Below are 24,289 nucleotides of genomic sequence, written 5' to 3'. Positions count from 1 at the left end.
GAAAAAAAAAAGACGGTGCAGTTGTGCTGAATTTTACAGCGTGCAATCCCCTTAGTAACGATCCTAACCCGGTGCCACATCGGAGACACACACAGTACAGTAACCCCCTAAAAAAAAGCCATCAAGTATAATAAACACTTTGTTTGCATAAGGCTATTAATATCTTGTTTTCTTTTTTTCAACCTGATTGGATGGCAGGCTTGTCTCCTAGGGAAATCGGATTGTTATCATTTGCATTAAGTTTGATGTTACCCGGGTCGGTTTACCTTGTGAGCAGACAGGACCCCAAAAGCCGTGTGAACAGGAGCTGTTCTGCCGCACTCCCAAGAAATGTTAATAATCATGCGATTGCAACTAATATTCAGTGTTCTCTGGTGTAATGTGGCCGAGCCACAGTGCTGATCATTGCTAACAGCTCCCTATGTGCTGGGAGCGATGTTAAGTGCTTGGAAATTCTCTTTCTTGGTTCTTCTCCCTAATTTTCATTCCACAATGAAGTAGATTCACTAGAAAGGGTGAAGCAGAGTATAAATTGCTTACACTCTCTGATGATGCTTTTGGTTATATATATAAATTCTTGTTGGGGTATGTGTGTGGGTAAAATTCCAAGGAGTAGTTTCTTACTTTAAAAAAAAAATATATATATATTTATTGATTTCAGAAAGGAAGGGAGAGGGAGAGAGATAGAAACACCAATGATGAGAATCATTGATTAGCTGCCTCCTCCACACCCTCTTCTGGGGATCGAACCCAGGTGTGTGCCCTTGACCAGAATCGAACCAGGGACCCTCCAGTCCACAGGCCGATGCTCTATCCACTGAGCCAAACCAGCTAGGGCCCAAGGAGTGGTTTCTACCTCTCATTCTAAAAGATGGGCTTCTTGATCCTTGATTGTGTGGGTCGTTCTGATGAAGTCTCTTGGTCCCTACGAATATGCCAGGCAGGGGCTGTGGAAACGCTGGGAGAATAAGAAGGGGTCGGAACGCCTTTGCTTTGAAGAACTTCACAATCAGACTGAGCATTTGGAACCTACTCAACCCAGTGTGATGTACGCACACCAACCGTTACAGATCGATCGCGTCCCCAGGAGAAATAGATGTTGAAGTCTTAATCCTCGGGACCTCAAACATGACCTCATTTGGAAATAGGGTTGTTGAAGATGTAATTAGTTAAGTTCAAATGAGGTCATACTGGGGGTGGGGTGGGGGGGGAGTGGTGATCCTATATGACCAGCGTCCCTATAAGAGGATGGCCACATGCAGACAGAGACACCCAGGGAGAACGCCATGTGAGAACAGAAGCAGAGGCTGAGGTTGTACGGCTTGGATACCCAAGATTGCCGCCAGGAAGCCTCCCCCGTCCCGAGTTAGAGGGAGCAGGGCCCAGCCAACACCTGGTTTCTTGCTTCTGGCCTGCAGAGCTCTGAGAGTAAACTTCTGTTGTTCAAACTTCTGGTGTTTTGAGCCACTCAGCCTGTGGCAGCCCCGGGAATCCAACACACCCATGAGGCAAAGTCTCCCTAAGTCCCAGCACACAGAGCCCAGAGAGGAATCAGGACGCAGCCACGGGCTCTCTCTCTGATCACCCAGCGCGTCTCTGCACCTGGGCCTTGTTCTCTTCCTGCCCGGTATCCCCCCCCCCCGTTTCTCGGATGTTCATAGTTACCTGTTCACCTTCTCGGGGGGGCCCCCTAGGCTGGGGTAGCTACCTGGCTTCAGAGGGCCTCCTGGTGCCCTGTGAACCCACCATTTTACATTTCTGTTGAGATGCCCGTATGCCCTTCCTACAGCACCAACTCCTGTAAGAAGAGGGACCAGGTCCTTGTCCTGGGATGTAAGAGTCAGCAATGCCTTGCTCACAGTTGGGGCTTCATATGTGTTGAACTCAACTGGAGGAAGTGGGCTACAAAATAAATTCCAGTTGGTAAGTGAGGACCCAGGTGCATATAATCAGTGCTTGAAGGAGCCTTCCAGATGTTTCTAATGCAGTAATTATTCAGTGATTGAGTAATGACTAAGTGAATTAACTGATTATATTAAATGTTTTAGTACATGCGGGCGGGGGTGGGGGTGGAGGGAGGTTGTCATAAGGGTACAAGGCTCCTGCACAGTCAGTGGAAGCTTTCTGGAAGGTGAAGGTGGAAGTGCGTTGAAGAATGAGGGAGAATCGGTTGCTTCTCCCGTGGTTAAGCCAAGACATATCTTCTGGAGTGGGCTGTTTGCATGAAAATAAATGTTGATATTATCAAGATGTCAAATCAGAGAGTCGGATTTCCCCCAAATTAAGGCAACGAGTACTATTCTCGAAGCTGCTACTGTCAGCAAACCAGAACAATGCTATTGTTCCCTCTATCTTTCCAGAGCTCGATACCCCATTGGAAGAAATTAACATTTACTCCCCCCCCCCCCACCCCAGGATTACCCTTGAAGCCAAATTGTCCAAAAGTGTGCTGGTCTTTCTCAAAAAGTATTGGTCCCAGCTGGTTTGGTTCAGTGGCTAGAACGTTGGCCTGCAGACTCGCGGGTCCCAGGTTCAATTCTAGTCAAGGGCACATGCTCGGGTTGCAGGCTCGATCCCCAGTAGGGGGAGTGCAGGAGGCAGCTGATCCATGATTCCCTCTCATCACTGATGTTTCTCTCTCTCCCTCTCCCTTCCTCTCTGAAATCAGTAAAAATATATTTTTTTAAAAAGTAGTGAGTTGACCGTCCTGAGAAGTCTTTGAAGACAGAGATGTTGGAGAATGAACTGTATTGTTGTGGAGTAGATGGCTTTCTAACGCTAGTATTTCATGCTACTGAGGTTGCTCACTCAAAGTCAGGCAGATGTGAGAGGTGGTGCTCATAGCAGTAGAGTGAATGTTTAGTTCAACATCTGTTAATCCATGCACGTCACTGCAAATAGTTACATTAAATGAGGTAAAAATACGAAATGCATTTAAAGACAAGATGGGCTCACACTAGTTAAGCTGCAGTTTTTCTCGCTAGCTCTATTGTTCAATTTCCCTTCCCATCAGAATTTGGGTTCCGGTGGCCTCTTGGCTCTCCTGTAGGTCTGTTGATGTCTGAATATGCAAATCGAGTTTCCAGCATTTTCTTAACACTTTTGCAATGTCTCATAGGAGTGGATGAAGTGTCTTTCCTTCATGTCTAAGCCAAATCCTGAGTTGATTTACAACATCATTCTTTAAGACCAAGATTTCCTCTAGCTATAACTTTGCATCTAGACTGCTATTTCTTTTATTTATTTATTGCCCCCAAACGATTGGGTAACACCAGCCACTTTTGCCTCTCTCCACTCCCTGATTGGCTGCTTTCCAGGGACAGAGAGATGAATAGATCCTTTTGTGTAGGGAGTTTTGTAATTCAGTGAAGAGCTCAGAGCCTTGCCAAAGGAGATGTGTGGGTATTTTGCACATAACATAGATAATGTGTATATATCAATAATGGAGTGAAGGCAGCATCTGAGCATCAGAGTGGGTGGTAACTCAGTGATAGACAGCTGTGTCTCATTGCCAAACTAATAGGAGCTCTCTTTTCTAATTCAGTAAGGAATGGTTGTTGGTCTGTTATTTAACGAAAAAATGTGTTAAAGGAGGGGATTATAGAAACGTATGCGAGAGAGACAGAGAGAGGATGAAGATATTAAATATTTTAACTTAAAACATACTAGTGTGTGTGTGTGTATATATATATAACTTAAAACATACTAGTATGTGTCTGTGTGTGTGTGTGTGTGTGTGTGTGTATACACAACACAACACACACAATTTACACACCGAGTTTTTATAAGAGGCCAAGGACTTGTCTTTGACCATGGCTCTGCCTGCTGCCTGCCATTCCTTGTATTTTTTTTCCATGAATCACATCCATATTGGATCATCTACCATTTCTAGTTTTTGTTTTCTTTAAAGAAGAGAAAACTTTCAGGACAGTTGCAACCTGAATGCAGCATTCTTCTAGGCTTTTATCCTATTATTCCTCTTGTTTTTTTTAAAATATATATTTTATTGATTTTTTACAGAGAGGAAGGGAGAGAGATAGAGAGTCATAAACATCGATGAGAGAGAAACATCGATCAGCCGTCCCCCGCACACCCCCCACTAGGGATGTGCCCGCAACCAAGGTATATGCCCCCGACCAGAATCGAACCTGGGACCCCTCAGTCCACAGGCCGACGCTCCATCCACTGAGCCAAACCGTCTAGGGCTTGTTTTTTCTTTTAGCTGTCTCTGCCACATCGAAAATTAGAACAAAAAATGGTGATAAAATATAATTTAAAATGTAGCTTTTCACAATTCAGTGGCATTGAGTACATTCACAATGTTGTACAATCATCACCACTATCCATTTCTACAACTTTTCCATCACCCCAGACTTGGTACCCATTAAACAATAATTCCCCATTACCCCTGCCCCTGCCCGCTGGTAACCTCTATTCTACTTTCTAGCTCTATGAATTTGCCTGTTCTAGGTACCTAGGATAAGTGAAATCATACAATATTTGTCCTTTTTCTTCCTGCCTTATTTCCCTTAGCACAATGCTTTCAAGATTCATCCATGTTGTATTACGTGTCAGCATTTCATTCCTTTTTATGGCCGAATAACATTCTAGTCTATGTGGCCTTTTGTTTATCTGCATACCTACGGGAGACACCTGGGTTGTTTGCACCTTCAGCTGTTGTGAATAATGCTGCTGTGAACATCGGTGCACAGGTCCCTGTCTGAGTCCTGGCTTTCAGTTCTTGTGAGTCTAAACCTAAGAGTGGAAATACTGGGTCATATGGGAGCTCCCTTTTTGAGGAACCACCAAATTTTTTTTTAAAACCCCCAATTTTTTTTAAAGCAACGTGTCTTGATGAAGACACTCCACTCGGTTTCCCAGCACAGTGGCCCTCCTGACTCCTAGGCCTGTATTTCATCAGTTTCTAGACCATGTAATTAACTTGTATAATTACAATAGCAAGTCCAACTGTCATAAACAGGATTAGAAACATATATGGGGTGGGGGGGGCAGAGGGGGGTCCTAAGCTATGGTGACAGGAGAAGATTTGGCTTTGGGTGGTGGGCACATGGTGCAATATACAGATCTTGTATCCTAGAAGCCCACACCTGAAACCTTTATGATCATGTTGACCAATGTCACCCCAATAAATCAATAAAAAGAAACATATACAGTTGATACCTGCTAAGCATGTAACTCAGCTGGTGAGGCCAGAGTGCTTGGAGCCTTCTAGAGACTGTGGCTTCCCAGCAGCGAGTCCCAGCATTCAATGGGCAGCAGCTAATGTATATTCCAGAGCTACTAGAGATACTGGCCAATCTGGCCAGTTAAATGGACATTAGTCAAGAGAGCTTCGACTATTGAATTAAATGTTCTTTTTTTTTTTTTTTCCTGCTAAAAGCTTTATTGTTTCATTTGGTCCAATGCATGGGAGAGGGCTTCAGGGAGGTTAAAAAATTGGGGAGAGACAGAGGTAAAAGCCAGATACCAGGGCATGCAGAGGGAACCCCCAAAGACCTCTGGGCTCCTCAGTTGTGCTTGAGGGTGAGCCTCTCAAAGAAATACTTGCCCAGCCCAGCCTGGGGGCCACCTGCAGAGGTGAGGAGGGGAGGCCATCTCCAGGAAGTGGTTCTGCAGGAAGTCACAGAGATCAGGGCCTGCAGACCCAAAGGTCCTCGCCAAGGCCAGGGTGGCTTCCATGGTGCCCTGAGTTTTGTCCCACTCATCTTGGGGAGGCCTCAGCACATCCTGGAAGAGAATGCGGCCACTGTGCTGGTTTTGCATCTTTAAGATGCTCAGGCCCTCACTCCTCTTTCCCACCAACTCGAGGAAGAAGCGGCCCCCCGCCCTTGAGAGCCACACGGTCAAGGTCGAAACGGAAGCCCAGAGAGAGGTGGGTGTGGGGCCCGCAGAGGCAGGTGGCCAGGCAGGTGACGGGGCCTCCATCTCGGTGGTGGAGTAATTCTGACGCATTTGGGAGCGCGTGGTTGTTCGGCATAAGGGGTTAAGGCAGAAAGGAAACCGGTGTGTTGGCTGGTCTGGGAGGTGGCTGTGAAGGTGGCGACTGGATGAGACGCAGGAGAGTGGCTGGAGGCTGGGAGCAGGGGCGTCCCTGGGTCTGTCCCAGACCCGGGACGGCCAGGGCCCTGCTAAATGTTCTTTGTCTTGTAAAGATGGATAAAGAGATTTGGGAACAACTGTGACTCTACAGGACACAGCTGTAGATTCAGGACTGTCAACTCTCGGTACACGTGTTGCTGGGAGCTTAGAGCCAGTGAAGACTAACAGAGAACGGGAAGTTGGCCGATCTGGTCATTTTTGTATGAACTCCTGAATTTAAGAAAGGACTGATGGATTGTCTTCCCTTACACTAGTGGGTGAAAAGGGGAAGATAAACAGGGAGTAGGGAGGGTGTCCCTATTCTTAGAAAGAAGATATCTTTGAAGTGGAGACTGGAGACTCTGAGAGGCGAGGAGAAGGTTTCTAGCAGTTCTGAGGCACAGTCACGGAGCTGTAGGAGGAGAGCTTTCGTACAGCACCATTCATCCTTGTTAGCGACCCACGTGATTAAAGGTTTGGGAAAATGCCCCTCTAAGTATCAGCCACAGGAACTGGGTTTATTTAGCTTAGAGAGAGAGAGAGGCAGAGAGCGGGCATGCTGAGGGGGACTTAATAATAGTCTCCAGGACTATGAGGGTTATTCTCTGGCTGATGGAAAGCAGCTGTTTCCTGTTTGCACAGAGGACTGGATCAGACAGAGCGGAGTTAAACGGCAGCAAGTGGGTTTAAGAACTCCTTGGCCAGAAAGTTCGAGATGGCAAACCCGGGAGAACAGTTTCAGCATGAGGCGGCAGGGCAGCTGTCTCTCTTGGGTGGTTTCAGTTGGCTTGGTCTTGAGCTGATGAAAAGACGTAGAGGAGTTTTCACCCACGTGATGATACGAACTTGTCCACTGTCAGAACCTATAGGGGTTCGTTCTGTGGCTGAGGAAACACCTTCTAAAGCAGTGGTTCTCAACCTTCTGGCCCTTTAAATACAGTTCCTCATGTTGTGACCCAACCATCAAATTATTTTCGTTGCTACTTCATCACTGTCATGTTGCTACTGTGATGAATCGTAATGTAAATCTCTGATATGCAGGATGGTCTTAGGCGACCCCTGTGAAAGGGTCATTCGACCCCCAAAGGGGTCGCGACCCACAGGTTGAGAACCGTTGTTCTAAAGGCATTTTACAAAGTAAAATATTTATATATTTATGTAATTTTTTAATATATATTTATATTTATTTATATTTACTCATACATATATCTCATAGATAGATATCACAGATATATCAATAGATACTCTATGTAATTTCACAATGAAAACAATGTTTTGTTTTAGACAGTAGGTCTAAGTGTTAAGGATAGGAACATGAATAAGACACACTGCTAATTAGGAGCAAAGCAGATACGCAAAACATAAAATGACACATTAGAGGAGGTCAGCAAGGGGAAGGCATTTAAGGACAGGAAAATGAGTCCTGGGTATGTTAGTCCTTTTTCAGGCCGCGAGGCAGATGGAATTCCCTGACTTGTGTTGCAACCCTGACTCCCACCAGTCTCTGGTCTTCAAACTCCAGCACTGAAGTGGGAAAACCATAGGGTTGCTTCGTGTTCTCTCTACCATGATTCTCTGTGAGACCCTGGGCGAGCCACTTCACCTCCTGCAGTTTAGTTTGCTTGATCTACCTGACAGCAACGTTTTGAGGATTCAAAAGAAACCAAAGAACTTGTGCCAAGCCCAGACCCCAGGGTGCCCAGTCCTGAAGTCCCATTTTTTTGCTTCCTTGAATTCACAAGGAGCATCCTGCCTATGGGGAGAACCACGACTAGATTCTGTCCACATAGTGGGGTTTGTTGGACCTCAGGGGAAAGGCCTGAGGAATAGGGTTTGTCTAAAAGTCACACCAGCACCTCCAAGTCCAATTGTATGAATCTCTTTCCTTTTGTAAACTTAATTCAGAAATCAACAACCACGGGCTACTCTAAGGCCAGATACTCTAGGATGCGTCTGTTGCCAAATGACCCGAAACCAAATCACATACACAGAAGAGAAGTGCATTTTAAAAGCGATGGGAAGATAATGCATGTTTGTTTTACAAGGAGAGCAAACAAATCCTGTAGACGTTCAGATAGTCATTCAATTCCGTCTGAGGGCTGTGCTTTAAAGGGACATCAAATTGAAGACACAATCCTGGGGAAGCTTAGGAGCCTATTGGAGAGACTGGGGCCATCTGTATGCAATGACCATGGAAGAGTTAGACTCAATGTCGGGAAGGGAAGTGACAGCCACATAGGGCAGCCCTGGCCCAGGTGCTCAGTTGGTTGGAGCGACATCCCACATGCCAAAAGCTTGACCGGTTCTATTCCTGGTCAGGGCACATACCCAGGTTGGGGGTTTGAGCCCCAGGCGGGAGGAGCTGTTTTTCCTCTCACATCGATCGTTCTTTCTCTCCCTTCCTCTCTCTAAAATCAGTAGCAAGCATGCCCTAGCCGGTTTGGTTCAGTGGATAGAGTGTCAGCCTGTGGACTGAAAGGTCCCAGGTTCGATTCCAGTCAAGGGCATGTACCTTGGTTGCGGGCACATCCCCAGTGGGAGGTGTGCAGGAGGCAGCTGATCGATGTTTCCCTCTCATCATCGATGTTTCTAACTCTTTATCCCTCTCCCTTCCTCTGTAAAAAAATCAATAAAATATATTTAAAAAATCAGTAAAATATATTTAAAATAAATAATAAAAACAATAAAACCAGTAGCAAGCAAACAAACATAGGGCTTGAACCCCTGAGTCCTGAGGAAAGGCAGGATACGGGTCTGGGTAGAGAGTTAATACAGCGCTAGGAGATGTAGGATCTTGGTTTGATTGGTTCAGAAAACACTATCATATAAAAACAGAATTAAAAACCCCCACAAAACCCCTAAAATGTCCGCTTCTTACAGAAATTCAAGAACGTGCTGCAGGTGCTCTTCATTGGAAATAAATGCCTCCTTCTAACTCTCAGCGTTCAGGCTGGTTTTCTTTCAGACCCTCACTATGCTCCCGGCCAGACCTCTCCTGCCCAAATCCACGCTTAGCCCGTGGGATATGGAATATCTTTAGAAATCATAACAAGTCACGCTGAGAGCAAATACCCCAGCTCCAGACCGACCTCAAAAGCCGAGGCATGGCATGCTTTCTAAGGCCAGTGGGTTTCGGACCCAGGGTTAGGACCTTTCTCTGTTTAGTAGCAGATTTATAATTCAGGAGCCCATAGAGGGTGAGCAGGGGTCCTCTGAACTCCCCACCTCCCAACACCCCCAATGAAAGAAGTCGGGAAGCAGAATAACAAAACCATTAACTTAATAGGGTAGAATTTATGGCTGAAGTCTTGCAAAGCTTATGTCAGCAAAGCAAAATAATTACTGTCACTTTCTGTTAGACACGTGGCTTTATGGGTCCCGTCACCTTTATCATCACACAGAGCTGAGTTAGTGGCTCTGTTTCTCATGGCGGATGGCCTGGTGTTAGGCTTTCCTGCGGGTGGCCATGCGTTGGAGAGGACGCTACACGTAAAGGGTGTCCCAAAATTCACGGAAGATTTGAATTCTGCGAGAGCATTAACAACAACAACAACAAAATAGAAGCCTAATTTTACTTGGTTTATTGAATCAGATTCTAATATCTGTTGCCCTTTGATTTCAATCCCTTCCATTTGATAAGCATCACCAAGTACCAATGATGGCCCAGGAGCAGGGACAATGAAGATCAATGAAGACCACGGCTTTGCCTATGTGCCAGCCAAGCCGTGGAGGCCATTTACCCGATGTGCTATTCCATACATAACCCTATACTGTATACTTTATGAATCAATAAAAATTTATAACTTTTAATTATAAACCTGTGTCTTCTATCAAAATGACTTCTTGCATGAATTTTGGGACACCCTTCAGATAACACACTGGAATACTCCCGGCCATGCTCTCTGTATGCTAACAGCTCTTTCCCTTGCTCTTCCCGCCCCTAGATTCTCAAATCCAAGGATCTGACGTCTCCAACCCAGCGCTACATCGACAGCAAAGTGGTGAAAACAAGAGCAGAAGGGGAATGGCTTTCCTTCGACGTGACCGACGCTGTTCACGAATGGCTCCACCATAAAGGTTACACCCACCCTCTGTTTTCCTCCCTAGATGTCCAGCGACCCTAAGTTATTGCAAGTTGACTGCCTATTTAAGGGCACAGACGCTCATGCAAATGACCTCCTTGACTTCATGTTTTCCAGACAGGAACCTGGGATTTAAAATAAGCTTACACTGTCCCTGCTGCACCTTTGTACCGTCCAATAATTACATCATCCCCAATAAAAGCGAGGAACTAGAAGCGAGATTTGCAGGTAACTGAAACTTGGTCATGTGAGGTGGGGGAGAGGGGAGGGCCTCTGTTGACAGTCTTGTGGGTGATGACGTCAGCGTGCAGGTGAAAGCAGGATTGTTTGGTGAGGCTTGGGGAGTGTCATTTGTTTGGGCAACGATACAGTTGGAGAAAGATACTCGAAGGCAGAAAGGATTAGAAGAAAGGGCTTGGTTCCTAGTTGATGCTGCTCGATGCCCAGTGATGACTTAGCAATACTAACTGACTGACTCAACAAACCATTACATAGTTATTTTAAGCATTTAAGCAAACCAATTTTCCACATATGCTACTGTTATCAACAAAGAAGATAGTATGTCTTTAAGGAAATCCCCCAAACCAATGTCAGGGACCCTGAACTGAATTTCACGAAGAAGCAAGCCCCCTCGCTCCCCAGCCCCCTTAACTAACCTTCCATGTAAGGGAACCACTTCACTTTTTCTAGCTGGTGACCAATATTTTGAGTGTCCTCCTTATCAGACTTTTATAATAGTGTAGAAACTCATAACAGGGGGTTAATTTTCCCCAGGCTCTTGCTCACCTGGTAGAGAATAACCCAAGGTCAAGGAGAATGAGGAGATGGCCACAACATAGACTTCCCCCTCCTCTCTCATCATCCAATCACGTGCCAGATGATGAGTCCCTGGATGGTGAGAGGTTGAGAGGGAAGTGGGTGCCGTGTGTGGTTGTGGCATTGGCCCCTCACCACCAGGTCAAGATGCCCCTTCCCTAAGGGACACCACCTGGGACCTCCATCCACTTGCAGAAGGCTACAGTGGCCTCAGCTCATGGAAAAATACTCTCAGAGGTCAGCAGATTTATTTCAGCCTGTAACCTCGTCATGGTTCTCAAGGGTGTGGAGATTAAATGCTTAAACTGGCATTCTCCTGGGTGAGCTTTGGGGAGCTCGAGTTTCCGAATCTCAGATGGAATCAGGAAAGTGTGGAGGATGCCATGAGCCCAATGAAAAAGGCCTTTCTTCCCAGCTTCCCCAAATAGCATTAGGTAAGGGTGACTTCGGTTTCATTTGAACCGAGTTCACTGCAATTTAGTGTAAGTCTTCGTTTCTGTTCATTAGGAAAGTGTTGAGTTGAGTACCCCCAGGAAGAGAGGGAACCAGAGGGTGACAAGGCAGGTTCTATTGCTGTGTGTTGGGTCATGGAGGGGTTTGAACACAACGTGAACTGAGGATTGACTCAAATTAACTGCCCGGATTGCCCTGGGACTAGAGGTCAAAGACTTCTTCTGTAGCGACTTTCATAGCCAACGAGCCCGGCCTTGGACCCTGACCTGCCTCTTAACAAGAGCCCCATTTAGAAGCGTGTGTTGTCACCTGCTTAGCCCTGTTGTGCCATATCTATTTCCGTAGGGAATGACTGTCGCCAGCTGATGCTGAGGTTGTGGTCATCACTGCTATTTGTGACTGTAGACAAACGAAAAAAAAAAAAAAGAAATATGGCTGATGATATCTGATGAAGGTAAAGCTAAATGTTTATTACCCAAATGCATTTTTTCAAGGTATTGATGGCACCTCCACATATACCAGTGGTGATCAGAAAACTATAAAGTCCACTAGGAAAAAAAACAGTGGGAAGACCCCACATCTCCTGCTAATGTTGTTACCCTCCTACAGACTGGAGTCACAACAGTCCAACCGGCGGAAGAAGCGCGCTCTCGATGCAGCCTACTGCTTTAGGTAAAGAACTCAAAAATACAATCAAGTCATTGCGCCGGCTAATTCCTTTATTGCCTCTGCCCATCCCCTGACTACACACTGACTTGACCTGCACTCATGGCTTCGGGTCAGGTATAGAACAGTGTGGCCATTGCATTTCATAACAGCATTCTTCCCACAGGCGTAGTATAGTTATTTCCGTGTTGTATTCATCATCTCTTGAGCAAGGAATGGAGTGGAAAGGGAGAAAACTAGTCCCCTGAATTCCACACCTGCACCCCCAATCCCTCTGAAGCAGTTTGGGGCTGAAGTAGAAAATAAGCTGGCTGCCTCCCCCTCCCCCAGAGCAAATGGAAGTTTATTTGAAGGCTGTGGTGGCTCCCTGATTAGGGAGGCTCACCATCTGTAGGAGCCTCTGTCCTCACTGCCCATGGTCATAGCGCTTTCACAGTAACAGAGATGCAAGATGTGAAAGGAGAATGCTGACTGTCTTGCCTTTAGCTACAGAATATGCGAGAAGGGGGGGGCACACAGATTTATCATTCCCATGCGAGTCCACGGAGGGGGCCGGGTGGACATTCCTCCGTGGTTTCTTACCAAGCCTGCGAAAGGGAAAACTCTTTCTCTCTTTCTAGAATGGAGCAGTGAGGGGTCCTCACCGATAAATGCTCAAAGGGTCAGAGTTCACGAGTGTTTGGGGTCACTAGGGCCAGTATTTGCATGAAATAAGACTCCATATTTCCCGACCTTTGGTTCATTCCTAGATCAAGGAACATAACATGAAATAAAGGATTTGTTTTCAAAGGAAAATGCCTTCGATGGAGCTTAGAAAAAAGCTGTTGTACTTCCTCATTTCATATTGGAAAGGGCAGTAGAGGCTGGCTGGCAACACTGTGCAGGGCTGGTTGGAAAAAGGCCAGTCTCCATCAGCCACCTCTCTGTTTATATCTAGTCATTCAAGGGAGAGGCTTGATTTTCAAGGTCACAGACACGGGGTCAGGGTATAGAGTTGAAGAGGGAAAGTCGTCCCAGCAAATCACCATCACACCCCATCGTGAAAGTCCCTTAGATGACCATGAAACCATTAAGAGCTGGCCCGTGGTTTTGCTAATAGATATTTGTTGGATAAATGAATGAGTCACTTTCCTGGTTTGGGATGCGGGGCAGGAGGGAAATCTGCTTTAAAATCTCCCTTGCTCTTCCTTTAACAGAAATGTGCAGGATAATTGCTGCCTACGTCCACTTTACATTGATTTCAAGAGGGATCTTGGGTGGAAATGGATCCATGAACCCAAAGGGTACAATGCCAACTTCTGTGCTGGGGCATGCCCGTATTTATGGAGTTCAGACACTCAGCACAGTAGGGTAAGTACTTGGTTGGCTTGTCTCTTCTCTTCTTGGGTTGCTAATGCACATCTGCTAATAACAGCTGACCCTTGAACAATGCAGGCGTTAGAGGCACTGACTTCCGATGCAGTCGAAGATGTGTAAAACTTTCGACTCCCCCAGAACCTAACGAGTCATCCCTCTGTGTCAGCAGGGTATTCCTTCCAGGATCCTTCATGAATATCAAAAACTATAGAGGCTCAAGTCCTTTATATAATACTAGAGGCCTGGTGCACGAATTCGTGCACGGGTGCGGTCCCTCGACCTGGCTGGCGATCAGAGCCAATCGGGGCAGACTGGCCAGGGGGGGTGGGGGGGGTGGGGCCACAGGAGGTTGGCTGGCCACAGGAGGTTGGCTGTGGAGTGCACTGACCACCAGGGGCAGCTCCTGTGTGGAGCATCTGCCCCCTGATGGTCAGTGCACATCATAGCTACTGGCTGGTTGTCCAATCCTAACAGTCACTTAGGCTTTTATATATATAGATGGAGTAGAACAGTGCCTACTGTCAGTCCTTTGCATCTGTGGTTGTTCGAGTCCACCAATGCAAAACCCGGGATACAGAGGGCTAACTGTATATGTATTGAAAAAACCAGATATAAGTGAACCTATGCAGTTCAAACACGTATTGGTCCAGGGCCCACTGTATTCCCAAATGAATTCTGATCGTCGTGGTGCCTACATCAGGTGATAACATTGAAAGAAGGAACACTGAGGATTCAGTAGATACTTTGGCAAAGTGAGTCACTGGCATCTGACAATTAGAAAGTGATTTCACTTCTTTGAACCTCAATTTCTTTTTTTTTTTTTTAAACGTATCTTTATTGGTTTCAGAGAGGAAGGGAGAGGGAGAGAGATAGAAACATCAACGATGAGAGAGAATCATTGATTGGCTGCCTCCTGGACGTCCCCTGCTGGGGATCAAGCCTGCAACCTAGGCGTGTGCCCTTGACCAGAATCCAACCTGGGACCCTTCAGTCCGCAGGCTGATGCTCTATCCACTGAGCCACACCAGCCAGGGCGAACCTCAATTTCTTATCAGCAAAAAGGAACATCTCTCTTAAAAATTAACCTTAAAATGTTTTAATCGTTTTTGTTGAAAATATTACAGATGTCCCTTGTCCCCACTGACCCCCTCCACCCTGCACCCGCCCCCCCCCCACACCTTCGCCACACTATTGTTAAATAAATAAATAAAAATCATGTTTCAAATAAATAATGCCAAACTGGAGAGTTGATGTGAAGGAAAGGTGATGCATGCGAAAATTATTTGAAGATTAGTATTTCTCAGTCTTTTTAAACGTGAGCCAAAGTCAGTGAGACTCTGAAAACGTTATCAAGTTACTTTAATGGGGGTAGAGGCCAATTCAGAAGGCAGGTCCTAGGTTGGATGCTGGGGGTTCCCAATCCAGACGGGCAAAGAGTTTTTCTATTTAATAATGATACTTGTTCAAATGCTTCTTCTTGGTGCCTGATGAGGGGAAGGACTTCATTAGTTATCTTGTCCAAACTTGTCCCTTTTCTAAAGAAAGGGGAGCCCGGCTGGTGTGGCTCAGTGGTTGAGCTTCGACCTACGAACCAGGAGGTCACAGTTCAATTCCCAGTCAGGGCACATGCCTGGGTTGTGGGCTCCATCCCCAGTAGGGGGCATGCAGGAGGCAACCAGTCAATGATACGCTGTCCTCGTTGATGTTTCTATCCCTCCCTCTCCCTTCCTCTCTGAAACCAATCTATACTAATAAAAGAGGAAAATGGTAATTGGTGTACGACGATACCCTTTTCATTGGCTAATCAGGGCTATATGCAAATTAACTGCCAACTAAGATTGGCAGTTAACTGCCAACTAAGATTGGCAGTTAACTGCCAACAAGATGGCGGTTAATTTGCATATGTAGGCACAATGCAGGGAGGCGAAAGGGAAAGCAGGAAGAAGCCCCCTGCCACTGACAGTGATCGGAAACCCAGGGGGGAGCTAAGAGCTGGGGGGCAGGGCAAAGGCGGCCCTGGGGCCGCCTTTGCCCTGCCCCCCAGCCATGATCGGAGAATCAGGTGCCTTTTCCGCCCTGGCCAGTGATAGCAGGAAGTAGGGGTGGAGCCAGCGATGGGAGCTGGGCACGGTCGAAGCTGGCAGTCCCAGGAGCTAGGGGCCCCTTGCCTGGGCCTAAAGCGAAGCCCACGATTGCGGGGCCGCTGCAGCTGCGGGTCCCCGCTGCCCGGGCCGGACGCCTCAGCCAGAGGGATCCTGCAGGGGCAGGGGCGGAGCCTGCGCGATCGCGGCACCCCCTGCTGCCACTGCAGGTCCCCGCTGCCCGGGCCGGACGCCTAGGCCAGAGGCGTCAGGCCTGGGCAAGGGGCCAATCCTGCGATTGGAGGGTGATGGGGGTCAACGCCTGAGGGCTTCCCAGTATGTGAGAGGGGGCAGGCCAGGCTGAGGGACACTCCCGCCCCCCACACACACACCCAGTGCACGAATTTTGTGCACCGGGCCCCTAGTAAAAATATATTTTTTAAAAAAGAAAGAGGATGTTCATGTAGGTGATTTCCCCCAATCAAACAGCTGGCGACAAACCGGAGCCTGGGAGGTGGACTCCTGTTTATAAGTAGGCCTCGTTGGCTCTGTCTTACAGAGTTCCATTCCTGAAATGTGGCGACCAATTGGGGTTATCCCTCTGCAAATCTCCTTATTAAAGAGGCATTAGAAAGACTGCCTTCCCTGCAGGGTAGGAAAATGAATCTACTGCCAACAAGATCCCATAATGCAGCGGTTCTCAAACTCTGGGTCGCGATCCCTTTGGCGGTCGAACGACCCTTTCACAGGGGTCGCCTCAGACCATCCTGCATATCAGATATTTACATGACGATTCATGACAGTAGCAACATGACAGTGATGAAGTAGCAACGAAAATAATTTTATGGTGGGGTCACATCATGAGGAACTGTATTTAAAGGGCCAGAAGGTTGAGAACCACTGCCATAATGCATTCAGCTGAGCTCATGAGTGTCAGGGTTATCAATTACGTTAGACAATCCCCATTATCCAATGCCTCTTTATTTCCTTATGAAAAATCGCGTGCTCGTGGAACATGAAGTCTATTTATTTATAAATGGCCATATATGCAAGACTTTAAGTTGACAAACTATGGCTCTCCTTCCCTCAGCTGTTTCCCCAGCTCCCCTGGAGATTTTGGCACTTGGGGCCGGCCATGCGCTTGGCCATGTGAGGGAAGCTTGCTCATGCCTGTCCCTTTGTCCAGGCTCTCTGGCCCAGCGGCTTCCTCTGGGCCGTGGCAACAGTAGCTGTAATGTGGGCAAGGCCCAGCTGCCAAGTAGAAACATAATTCCCCCTCCCAGATACACAGAGGGAGTGTGTGAAGGCAGAGACCTGCTTGTTTTTCAAGGAGAGAGGAAGAATAACTGTCGTGGTCACAAATATGTGGTTTGGACAGTTACCCAACGAGCCAGAGGTAGCTTAATAAAGTAGCCAGTGTGGCTGCGCTGAACGGATCATCTGTCCTGGGATAAAAAAAAAATTGCAGTGAATCTCGAGGAAAAGGTCACTCGCTGTTTGGCTAACACATTAATGGCATCCTTGGAAATGACTCCTTATCATCACCGGGGAACCTGCATACTGCCATTGGTAAAAGTCACATTCCCCTCTGACAGAGAACGGCGTTAGGCCTAGCCCACTTGGCTCAGTGGATAGAGTGTTGGCCTGGGGACTGGAGGGTCCCTGGTTCGATTCCGGTCAAGGGCACCAAGTACCTCAGTTGCAGGCTGGATCCCTGGCCCAGTTTGGGCCCAGTTTGGGGCGTGTGCGGGAGGCAGGCAATGGATGTGTCTCTCACATAGCTGTTTCCCCCTCTCTGTCTCTCCCCCTCCCTTCCACTCTCTCCAAAAATCAATGGAAAAATGGCCTCGGATGAGGATCAACAAAAACAAAAGAGAAAAGAAGATTGTAAGCAAAAATAATTTGCATTGCCCTCCCATTTAGGGCTATGGCTGTTACTCATTTAAAAATTAATTGGCCCTAACCGGTTTGGCTCAGTGGATAGAGCGTCGGCCTGCGGACTCAAGGGTCCCAGGTTCGATTCTAGTCAAGGGCATGTACCTTGGTTGCGGACACATACCCACTTGGGAGTGTGCAGGAGGCAGCTGATCGATGTTTTTCTCTCATCGATGTTTCTAACTCTCTATCCTTTTCCCTTCCTCTCTATAAAAAAATCAATAAAATATATTTTAAAAAAATTAATTGCCTTTTTTTGTTGTTGTCCTTTCTCCCCGGTGCCCTCACAGGTTCTCAGCTTATATAACACCATCAACCCGGAGGCATCGGCTTCTCCCTGCTGCGTGTCGCAGGACTTGGAACCGCTCACCATCCTCTATTACATCGGCAAGACCCCCAAGATCGAACAGCTGTCCAACATGATAGTGAAGTCTTGCAAATGCAGCTAAGATCCTTGGGAAAGCAGCAAGACGGTAACCACACGATGATGATGATGATGATGATGATGATGATGATGATGATTTGACCACAACATAACGAGTTTGTAACGAGAAACCCAAGAGAGCCTTGCTTCGTCAGTGTTAAAAAAATCCTTTGGAAATGCGGTACTAGTTCAGACACGTCGGAAGTGTGCGTTCTGTTTGTTAAAACTGGCATCCGAAACAAAACAAAGCAAAACAACAAAACAAAAAAACGCGTGGAAGGCTTGATTCTACATGGCACCTACTCTGTAAGCGAGAGAGACAAGAAGCAAAACCTTTTTTTTTTTTTTTAAGGAAAAATAAATAAACACTGGAAGAATTTGTTAGTGTTAATTATGTGAAAGAAAACAAAACACACACAAAAAAACAGGAAAATCCCGTTAAGTGGAATTGTACATACGTTCCTACCCCAGGCCTCACTTGATTTGTCTGTATTGCTATGCAATAGTCTCCCTTCCCTGTTCCTACTCTTAGAGTTAACAGTGAGTTATTTATTGTGTGTTACTACATAATGGACATTTCATTGCCCTTGGAAAAGAAAACAGGTGTATCAAGTGGAGACCAAAATCCTTTGCCAGAAACTCATGGATGGTTTAAGGAACTTGAACTCCAACGAGCCAGAACAAGAAAGAAAAGGAAAAAAAAAAAAAAAGTCATAGGAGCAGGATGAAAACCCAGGTGAGTTCTTCTGTGACCACAACAAGTCTGTGTTGAGGTAAAGACCCTGAAAACGCATGCTATGTCCTAACTGCCCGAGGAAGGATCTTGTAGGTTCAAAGCCAAAAGCCTGTTAATAAAGGAAACTTTCCGTCAGAAGAAGTCTGTAAGGTTTTTTTTTTTCTTCTTCTTTTTCATTGTAAATGCTTCCCTGTCAGGTGAGCCCACCAGTGAGAGGTTGCGATGCTTTGATACATACTGGTCAAACTTCAGACATGGAAGTCTTGCTGTACAGTTATGGTGTAGGTTCTCTTAGTTTCGGTATATGTAACCATACCTTTATTATTACCATAGATGGGTGTAGAAGCCGTATAATTGGAAACACATCAGCCGATTTTTTTTTTTTTTGCAAACTATTAAATCAAAACATTAACTACTTGGCTTGTAATGTGTAAATTTTTACCATATTTTGAATGTTCTGTAATAATGTCAACTATGATTTAGATTGGACTTAAATTTGGGCTTTTTTTTTTTTTCTCTCTTTCACGATCACTCCGAATTGTGTGTTTCCTTTAGCTGGCTAGTATTTTTTGAGTAAAGCCCCTAGATTTTGATTTGCACTAAAAAACATGTGTTATAGTATTTGCTCCACTGCGCTTTGTACATTGTCTATTACGATAACATAAGCTACCTGACTCCCACCTGTCCTTTTTTCTTTTGCAAAAGAAGATAGATTTGAGTTCAGTGGTCTCCCTTCATCTTCAGAGCATCACTACTCACCAGTTCAGACATGAAAAAGCTCCTCTTTTAGGAAAGCTGGGTAATAGTATAGATACAGAGACCACTGAGGTGAAATGTGTTCATTTTAGCAAGGGCTCGAGGATCTGGCCGAAACCTGGTGACAGTCAAGAAAGGTTTCTCTCACTTGGTTCAATCAGAATTTCCACAGAATCCTATTGTTACTACAAAGCAGGCAGTTCACAGGAAACATCTTTGACTTTAGTCTGGCTGTTGGTGTTCCGAGTGGCGGGGGGAATGGAAAGATTTATCTTTTCATTCATTTTTTTTTTAAGGGAGAGAAAAGAAAACAGGTCAGCATAAGTCATCCAGCTTATTTCACTGAAGTCAAGATATTTAAAAAATATGTTTTTATTGATTTTAGAGAGAGAGGAAGGGAGAGGGAGAGACAGAAACATGGGTGAGAGAGAAACATCTATCAGCTGCCTCCTGCATACCCCCTACTGGGGATCGGGCCCACAATCCAGGCATGTGCCCTGATTGGGAATCGAACCGGTGAGCTCTTGGTTCATGGGGTTGATGCTCAACCAACTGAGTCACACCGGCCAGGCTGAAGTTAAGATTTTTCTAGATGTTCTATGAAGGTTGAGAAGGCACAACGCAAATTCTCCTGAGATAAAAAGAATACATTTCCCCCCTGTGAATGAGAGTTCGCTGCCATTTACTTTGCTTCAATAAATGATTTGCTACATCACTGCCAAGGAGGTCACCTCATGTCACAGTGTGTAGGACTTGGCAGTTGTCCCCTTGATCAACACGCATAGGTCATACAATGGGATATTTGCAGTTTCACCTAAAGGGCGGCACAGTGAGGGTAAATCCCTAGAGAAGTTGTTGGCTCTAGTCAACTTCTCTGTTTCTGGAATTTCCTGCCGCTGAGGAAAGTGACGAACTGGATGGACAAGTTGGAGAACTGGAATGGTAGGAGGAGGCGGAGGAGGTGGGAGGCCCCAGTAGCCAACAGCCCTCGTGGTGGATGGAACCCAGGCCCGGATTTGAGTGCGTTGATTTCTCTTCTCTTCCACTTTTCTATGAATTCTGTGTAAATCCCTTTTATTTCTGCAGGTATTTTCTTCTCAGAAATGACATTTTGTTTTGTATTATGTTGTCTTTCCTCATGAATGCACTGATTAATATTTTAAATGCTCTATTTTAAGATCTCTTGAATCTTTTTTTTAGTTTGGGGGTTCTATAAGGTCTTTATTTCCCATAAGTAAATATTGCCGGGGGGGGGGGGGGAGGGGGAGGGGGAGGGGGGAGAGAGGGGGGGAAATGTTAGTACGTGGGGCGGGAGTGGGGGTGGGGCTGTTTTTATGTGTTAAGCAGCAGTACCATTTTATGGTTGACGCGGTTTTAAAAAAAAATGGAATATAAGAATAGCTGTTTTGTATTTTGATGACTGATTCCGCTGTATTTTAACACGATGTATGTCTGTTTTTGTGGTGCTCTAGTGGTAAATAAATTATTTCCATTACACATGCATGTGTTTTTCCTGTTGCAGCGCCGTCACTGAGACTAGAAAATGCCTCTGAGGCCACGACAATGCTCTCAAGCTGCACATGACCCTCCCCCTTCCCCCCCCCCCCCCATCCCCGCTTCAGAAATGTCATGCTTCCTAGCTCAAGAGCCAGGCCTTATCTATCAAGCGCTGAAGAAAGCCCAGTGCAGTCATTGGAGTCTCTTGTTTATTGCTCTCTGTAATTGTTGGAGATGTCGTTTGCATCCATCTTGACTGTCTACCAGAGAAAAATGCAGCGAGATGCTTGGGCCAGGCTTTGGCTTTCTGGTTCTGTGGTCTGCCAACCCCAGGGCCAAAAGAACTGGTCTAGACAGCATCCCCTGTAGCCCCATAACTTGGATCGCGGCTGAGCCAGCCAGATATAACAAGAGCCACGTGCTCGTTGGGGTTGGTCGCTGGGAGCTGCCACTTCTCTCTTCATTTCACCGGTACCACGGCGCCGAAAAAAAAAAATCCCCTTTCCACAAATTTCCTTGGCTGTTCCCCGCAAGACCAGACTTCGCAAGGGGGTTGCCAAACTCCTAATAAATAGCACTAATAAAAACAGGGATCGTGGCTCCATCTGGTTGTCTTGCTTTATCTAATGAAAGGACGAATGTGTGCCTGTTGTCGAAACAGCACGTGGAAACAGACCGTTCAATGCAAATGTTTGGGTGGAGGGGAGAAGGGTTCCTTTTCTGCCATGTGTGTTTCTGTTTTTATACTCAACTCAGAGGGAGTGTTTCGCTTTAAAACAATTAGTTTGTGCTTCTCTGCAGAGAGCCAGCTACAGGCCGATCATCTGGCCCATATCACCTGTACGTTCTGAGTGAGAAGTGGGGGGTACCAGAGGGTAGGAAAGGGGTCACCTAACAGCTGTTTCTACGTGGGCGAAGCTGTCAGCCACTCAGAGCCTCTGTGTCTTTCTCTTTAAAAGGAGGACCACCTGCCTTCCAGGGTACTGCTTGTTAAGTTGTTTTGTTGTTAAGTGAGCGGACCGATGATGATCAATAATGGTAGCCTTCACACTATTTCCCTACCTATTCTGTTTGGGGATTTGTGGTAATCCTGTTGCAATAAGCATCTTAAAAAAATAAGTTTTTATTGATTTCAGAGAGGAGGGGAGAGGAGAGGGAGATAGAAATATCAATCATGAGAGAGAATCATCCATCAGCTGCCTCATGCATGCCCCCTATTGGGGATGGAGCCGTAACGGGGAATCGAACCTGACCTCCTGGTTCACGGGTTGAACCTCAATCACGGAACCACACCGTCTGGGCAGCCATGAGCTTTTTCTATCCAGGCTGGAACCTGGGACTAAACTTCTCCATCTTGATACTGAAAGTGTAAACCCCCCAGACCTTAATCTCATAAATGGATCAAGCCAACAGTCACTCCTGAGAATATTCTGTTAACCCCATTTGTTAACCTTCTGGTTACAAGACTGACCCCAAATTGTGTAAAATAGTGGGGAAATGTTCATGTTATGCTTTGCTTAAACGTCCACCAACTAAGATCCAAAGTAAAAGAGACCATGTGGCCAGCTGAATGACCTATGTCCTAAGATAATGATAATGATGACTGGTTTGCTGAGCACATACTAGGTACTGTTCTCTGTTAATCCAGTGAACCTCCCATTTCACCCTGTGATGTAGTTTTTTTAAACTCCATTTTACAGGAAGTGAGCAGACTCAGAATGGTTAAATTACATGTCCTACATGTCCAAGTGCTGAGGTGGGGGGTGCTCATGGTGTTAGGCCGGTTGGGTCAGGTGGGACCTGGGTTTGGCAACCTCAGTACTTGAGCTCTGGCTAGGGAAGAATTCAGAGCCAAGACCCAAACTATAAGAGAACACCTATAATAATAAAAGTATAATGTGCTAATTAGACCAGACAGCCAAACGACCTTCCTGACGTCCTTCCGGACATCCTTCTGGACAACCTTCCAGACAAAACCGGGGCTGCCAGGGCCAAGCCTCTTGCACGAATTTCGTGCATCGGGCCTCTAGTTTATTTAGAAAACCACAGAGGTGGAAGAAATAATTCTTAGAAGAAATGGGCTTAGGGAACATGTTACCGAGGCAAAGGGCTTGGAAGTGAGGAAGGTAAGGCAATGCACCAGGGAAGAGGGGCAGGGGAGAGGGAAGGGAAAGGCAGGGCCTGCTCCCAGCAGGGAGGGCTCGCTGGGTCCTCCATCCTAAGAGCTTTAAGGGTGGAGACTTTAGGGGGCTGGGGGCGGGGGGAGTCCCAGGGGAAGATCTCAGTAGAATATTCAGCAGCTTTCCAGGTATGTCCTTTCTGGGTCTAGGTCTCCACTGATTGGTCAGCACCAGGGCAGGGGGTCCTTATCCATGCAGCTGGTCCGGAGGTCAGCCCTGTGGGTTGCTTGTCTGGTTTTGCTGCTTTTCTGAGCCTGAAGCTGAAATACACCTGAGGCCTAGATGTTATCTCTCGGGAGGAAAGGTCAGGGGGTCATGACCAGCGATATGAAAAGTCCCCGGTCTAAACCGCATATGAGCAGCCATCTGCTAGGGGAGGAAAGGTCACCATGGGATGAGGCCCCGCCCTACAACTGTCCCCTGCTAGGCACCTGGCCCATCATCCTTGCTCCACTGTTTGTCTTTCTAAGGGCCTGCCACACAAGGTCACTGGGTTTGTAAGAGAGGGTTCTAGAACTCCTTGTCCAAACCCTCGCTACTATCCATAGGTGGCCTGCAAGCAATTGAAATGTGGAATTAGGGCTAATCTGAGCTGAAACAGGCCAAGGTGTAAAATACACATCTGACTTTGAACCCTGCAAAAACATGGAAAACGTCTCATTGGTTTTCCTATTGATTACATGTCTGAATAAGGCTATTTTGGATCTATGGGGTTAAATAGAGTATATTGCTAAAATTAACTTCACCTGGGTCTTTCCACTTTTTAAATAATTACCAGAAAATTTAAAATGACCCCTGTGGCTCACTTATATAAGTGAGGACTTGTGGTTCTTTTTTTCTGTAAAGAATCAAAATTACAAGTACAAAATTAGACTCAGAGCCTTAGAAAGGGCCCGTAAAATCGAAAAGCCAAAACATCGTAAGCTCACAGCGGCCTCTGGGCTTTAAGCTAACACCTGCCTGTTTCTAGCACACTGTTACCTTGCCCTTCTAGCAAAATCTAGATCCCTCATCTACTAAATCAGTTGTTCCTAACCTCCCCCTGCCTGTCTCTGCAGCCACACCTGTGTTAAGCAAAGCAAATGAAGACCCTGGTTTTCCCAGCATTCCAGGCTACAGGCAATAGAGCAGTGGTTCTCAACCTTCTGGCCCTTTAAATACAGTTCCTCATGTTGTGACCCCAACCATAAAATTATTTTCGTTGCCAC

At 46.3% G+C, this 24,289-nt stretch overlaps 1 protein-coding gene across 3 annotated transcripts in view; it reads left to right on the top strand.

Annotated features, from left to right (window-relative positions):
- TGFB2 (transforming growth factor beta 2) overlaps positions 1-20,050 on the top strand; it is a 60,379-nt gene extending 40,329 nt beyond the window's left edge. For 2 of the 3 annotated variants that reach the window (XM_059677732.1, XM_059677733.1), the window contains 5 exons: positions 10,044-10,176; positions 10,299-10,409; positions 11,945-12,122; positions 13,313-13,466; positions 17,779-20,050. In XM_059677732.1, coding sequence (XP_059533715.1) covers positions 10,044-10,176; positions 10,299-10,409; positions 11,945-12,122; positions 13,313-13,466; positions 17,779-17,937 — 735 coding nt within the window. In that variant the 3' untranslated portion in view covers positions 17,938-20,050. The remainder of the gene's footprint in view (positions 1-10,043; positions 10,177-10,298; positions 10,410-11,944; positions 12,123-13,312; positions 13,467-17,778) is intronic. The other variant, XM_059677734.1, reaches the window with a different exon arrangement.
- Positions 20,051-24,289: the final 4,239 nt, after the last annotated feature.

Source organism: Myotis daubentonii, chromosome 20 (assembly GCF_963259705.1).
Source record: "Myotis daubentonii chromosome 20, mMyoDau2.1, whole genome shotgun sequence".
Classification (NCBI taxonomy): domain Eukaryota; kingdom Metazoa; phylum Chordata; class Mammalia; order Chiroptera; family Vespertilionidae; genus Myotis; species Myotis daubentonii.
This window is presented reverse-complemented; position numbering and strand designations above follow the sequence as displayed.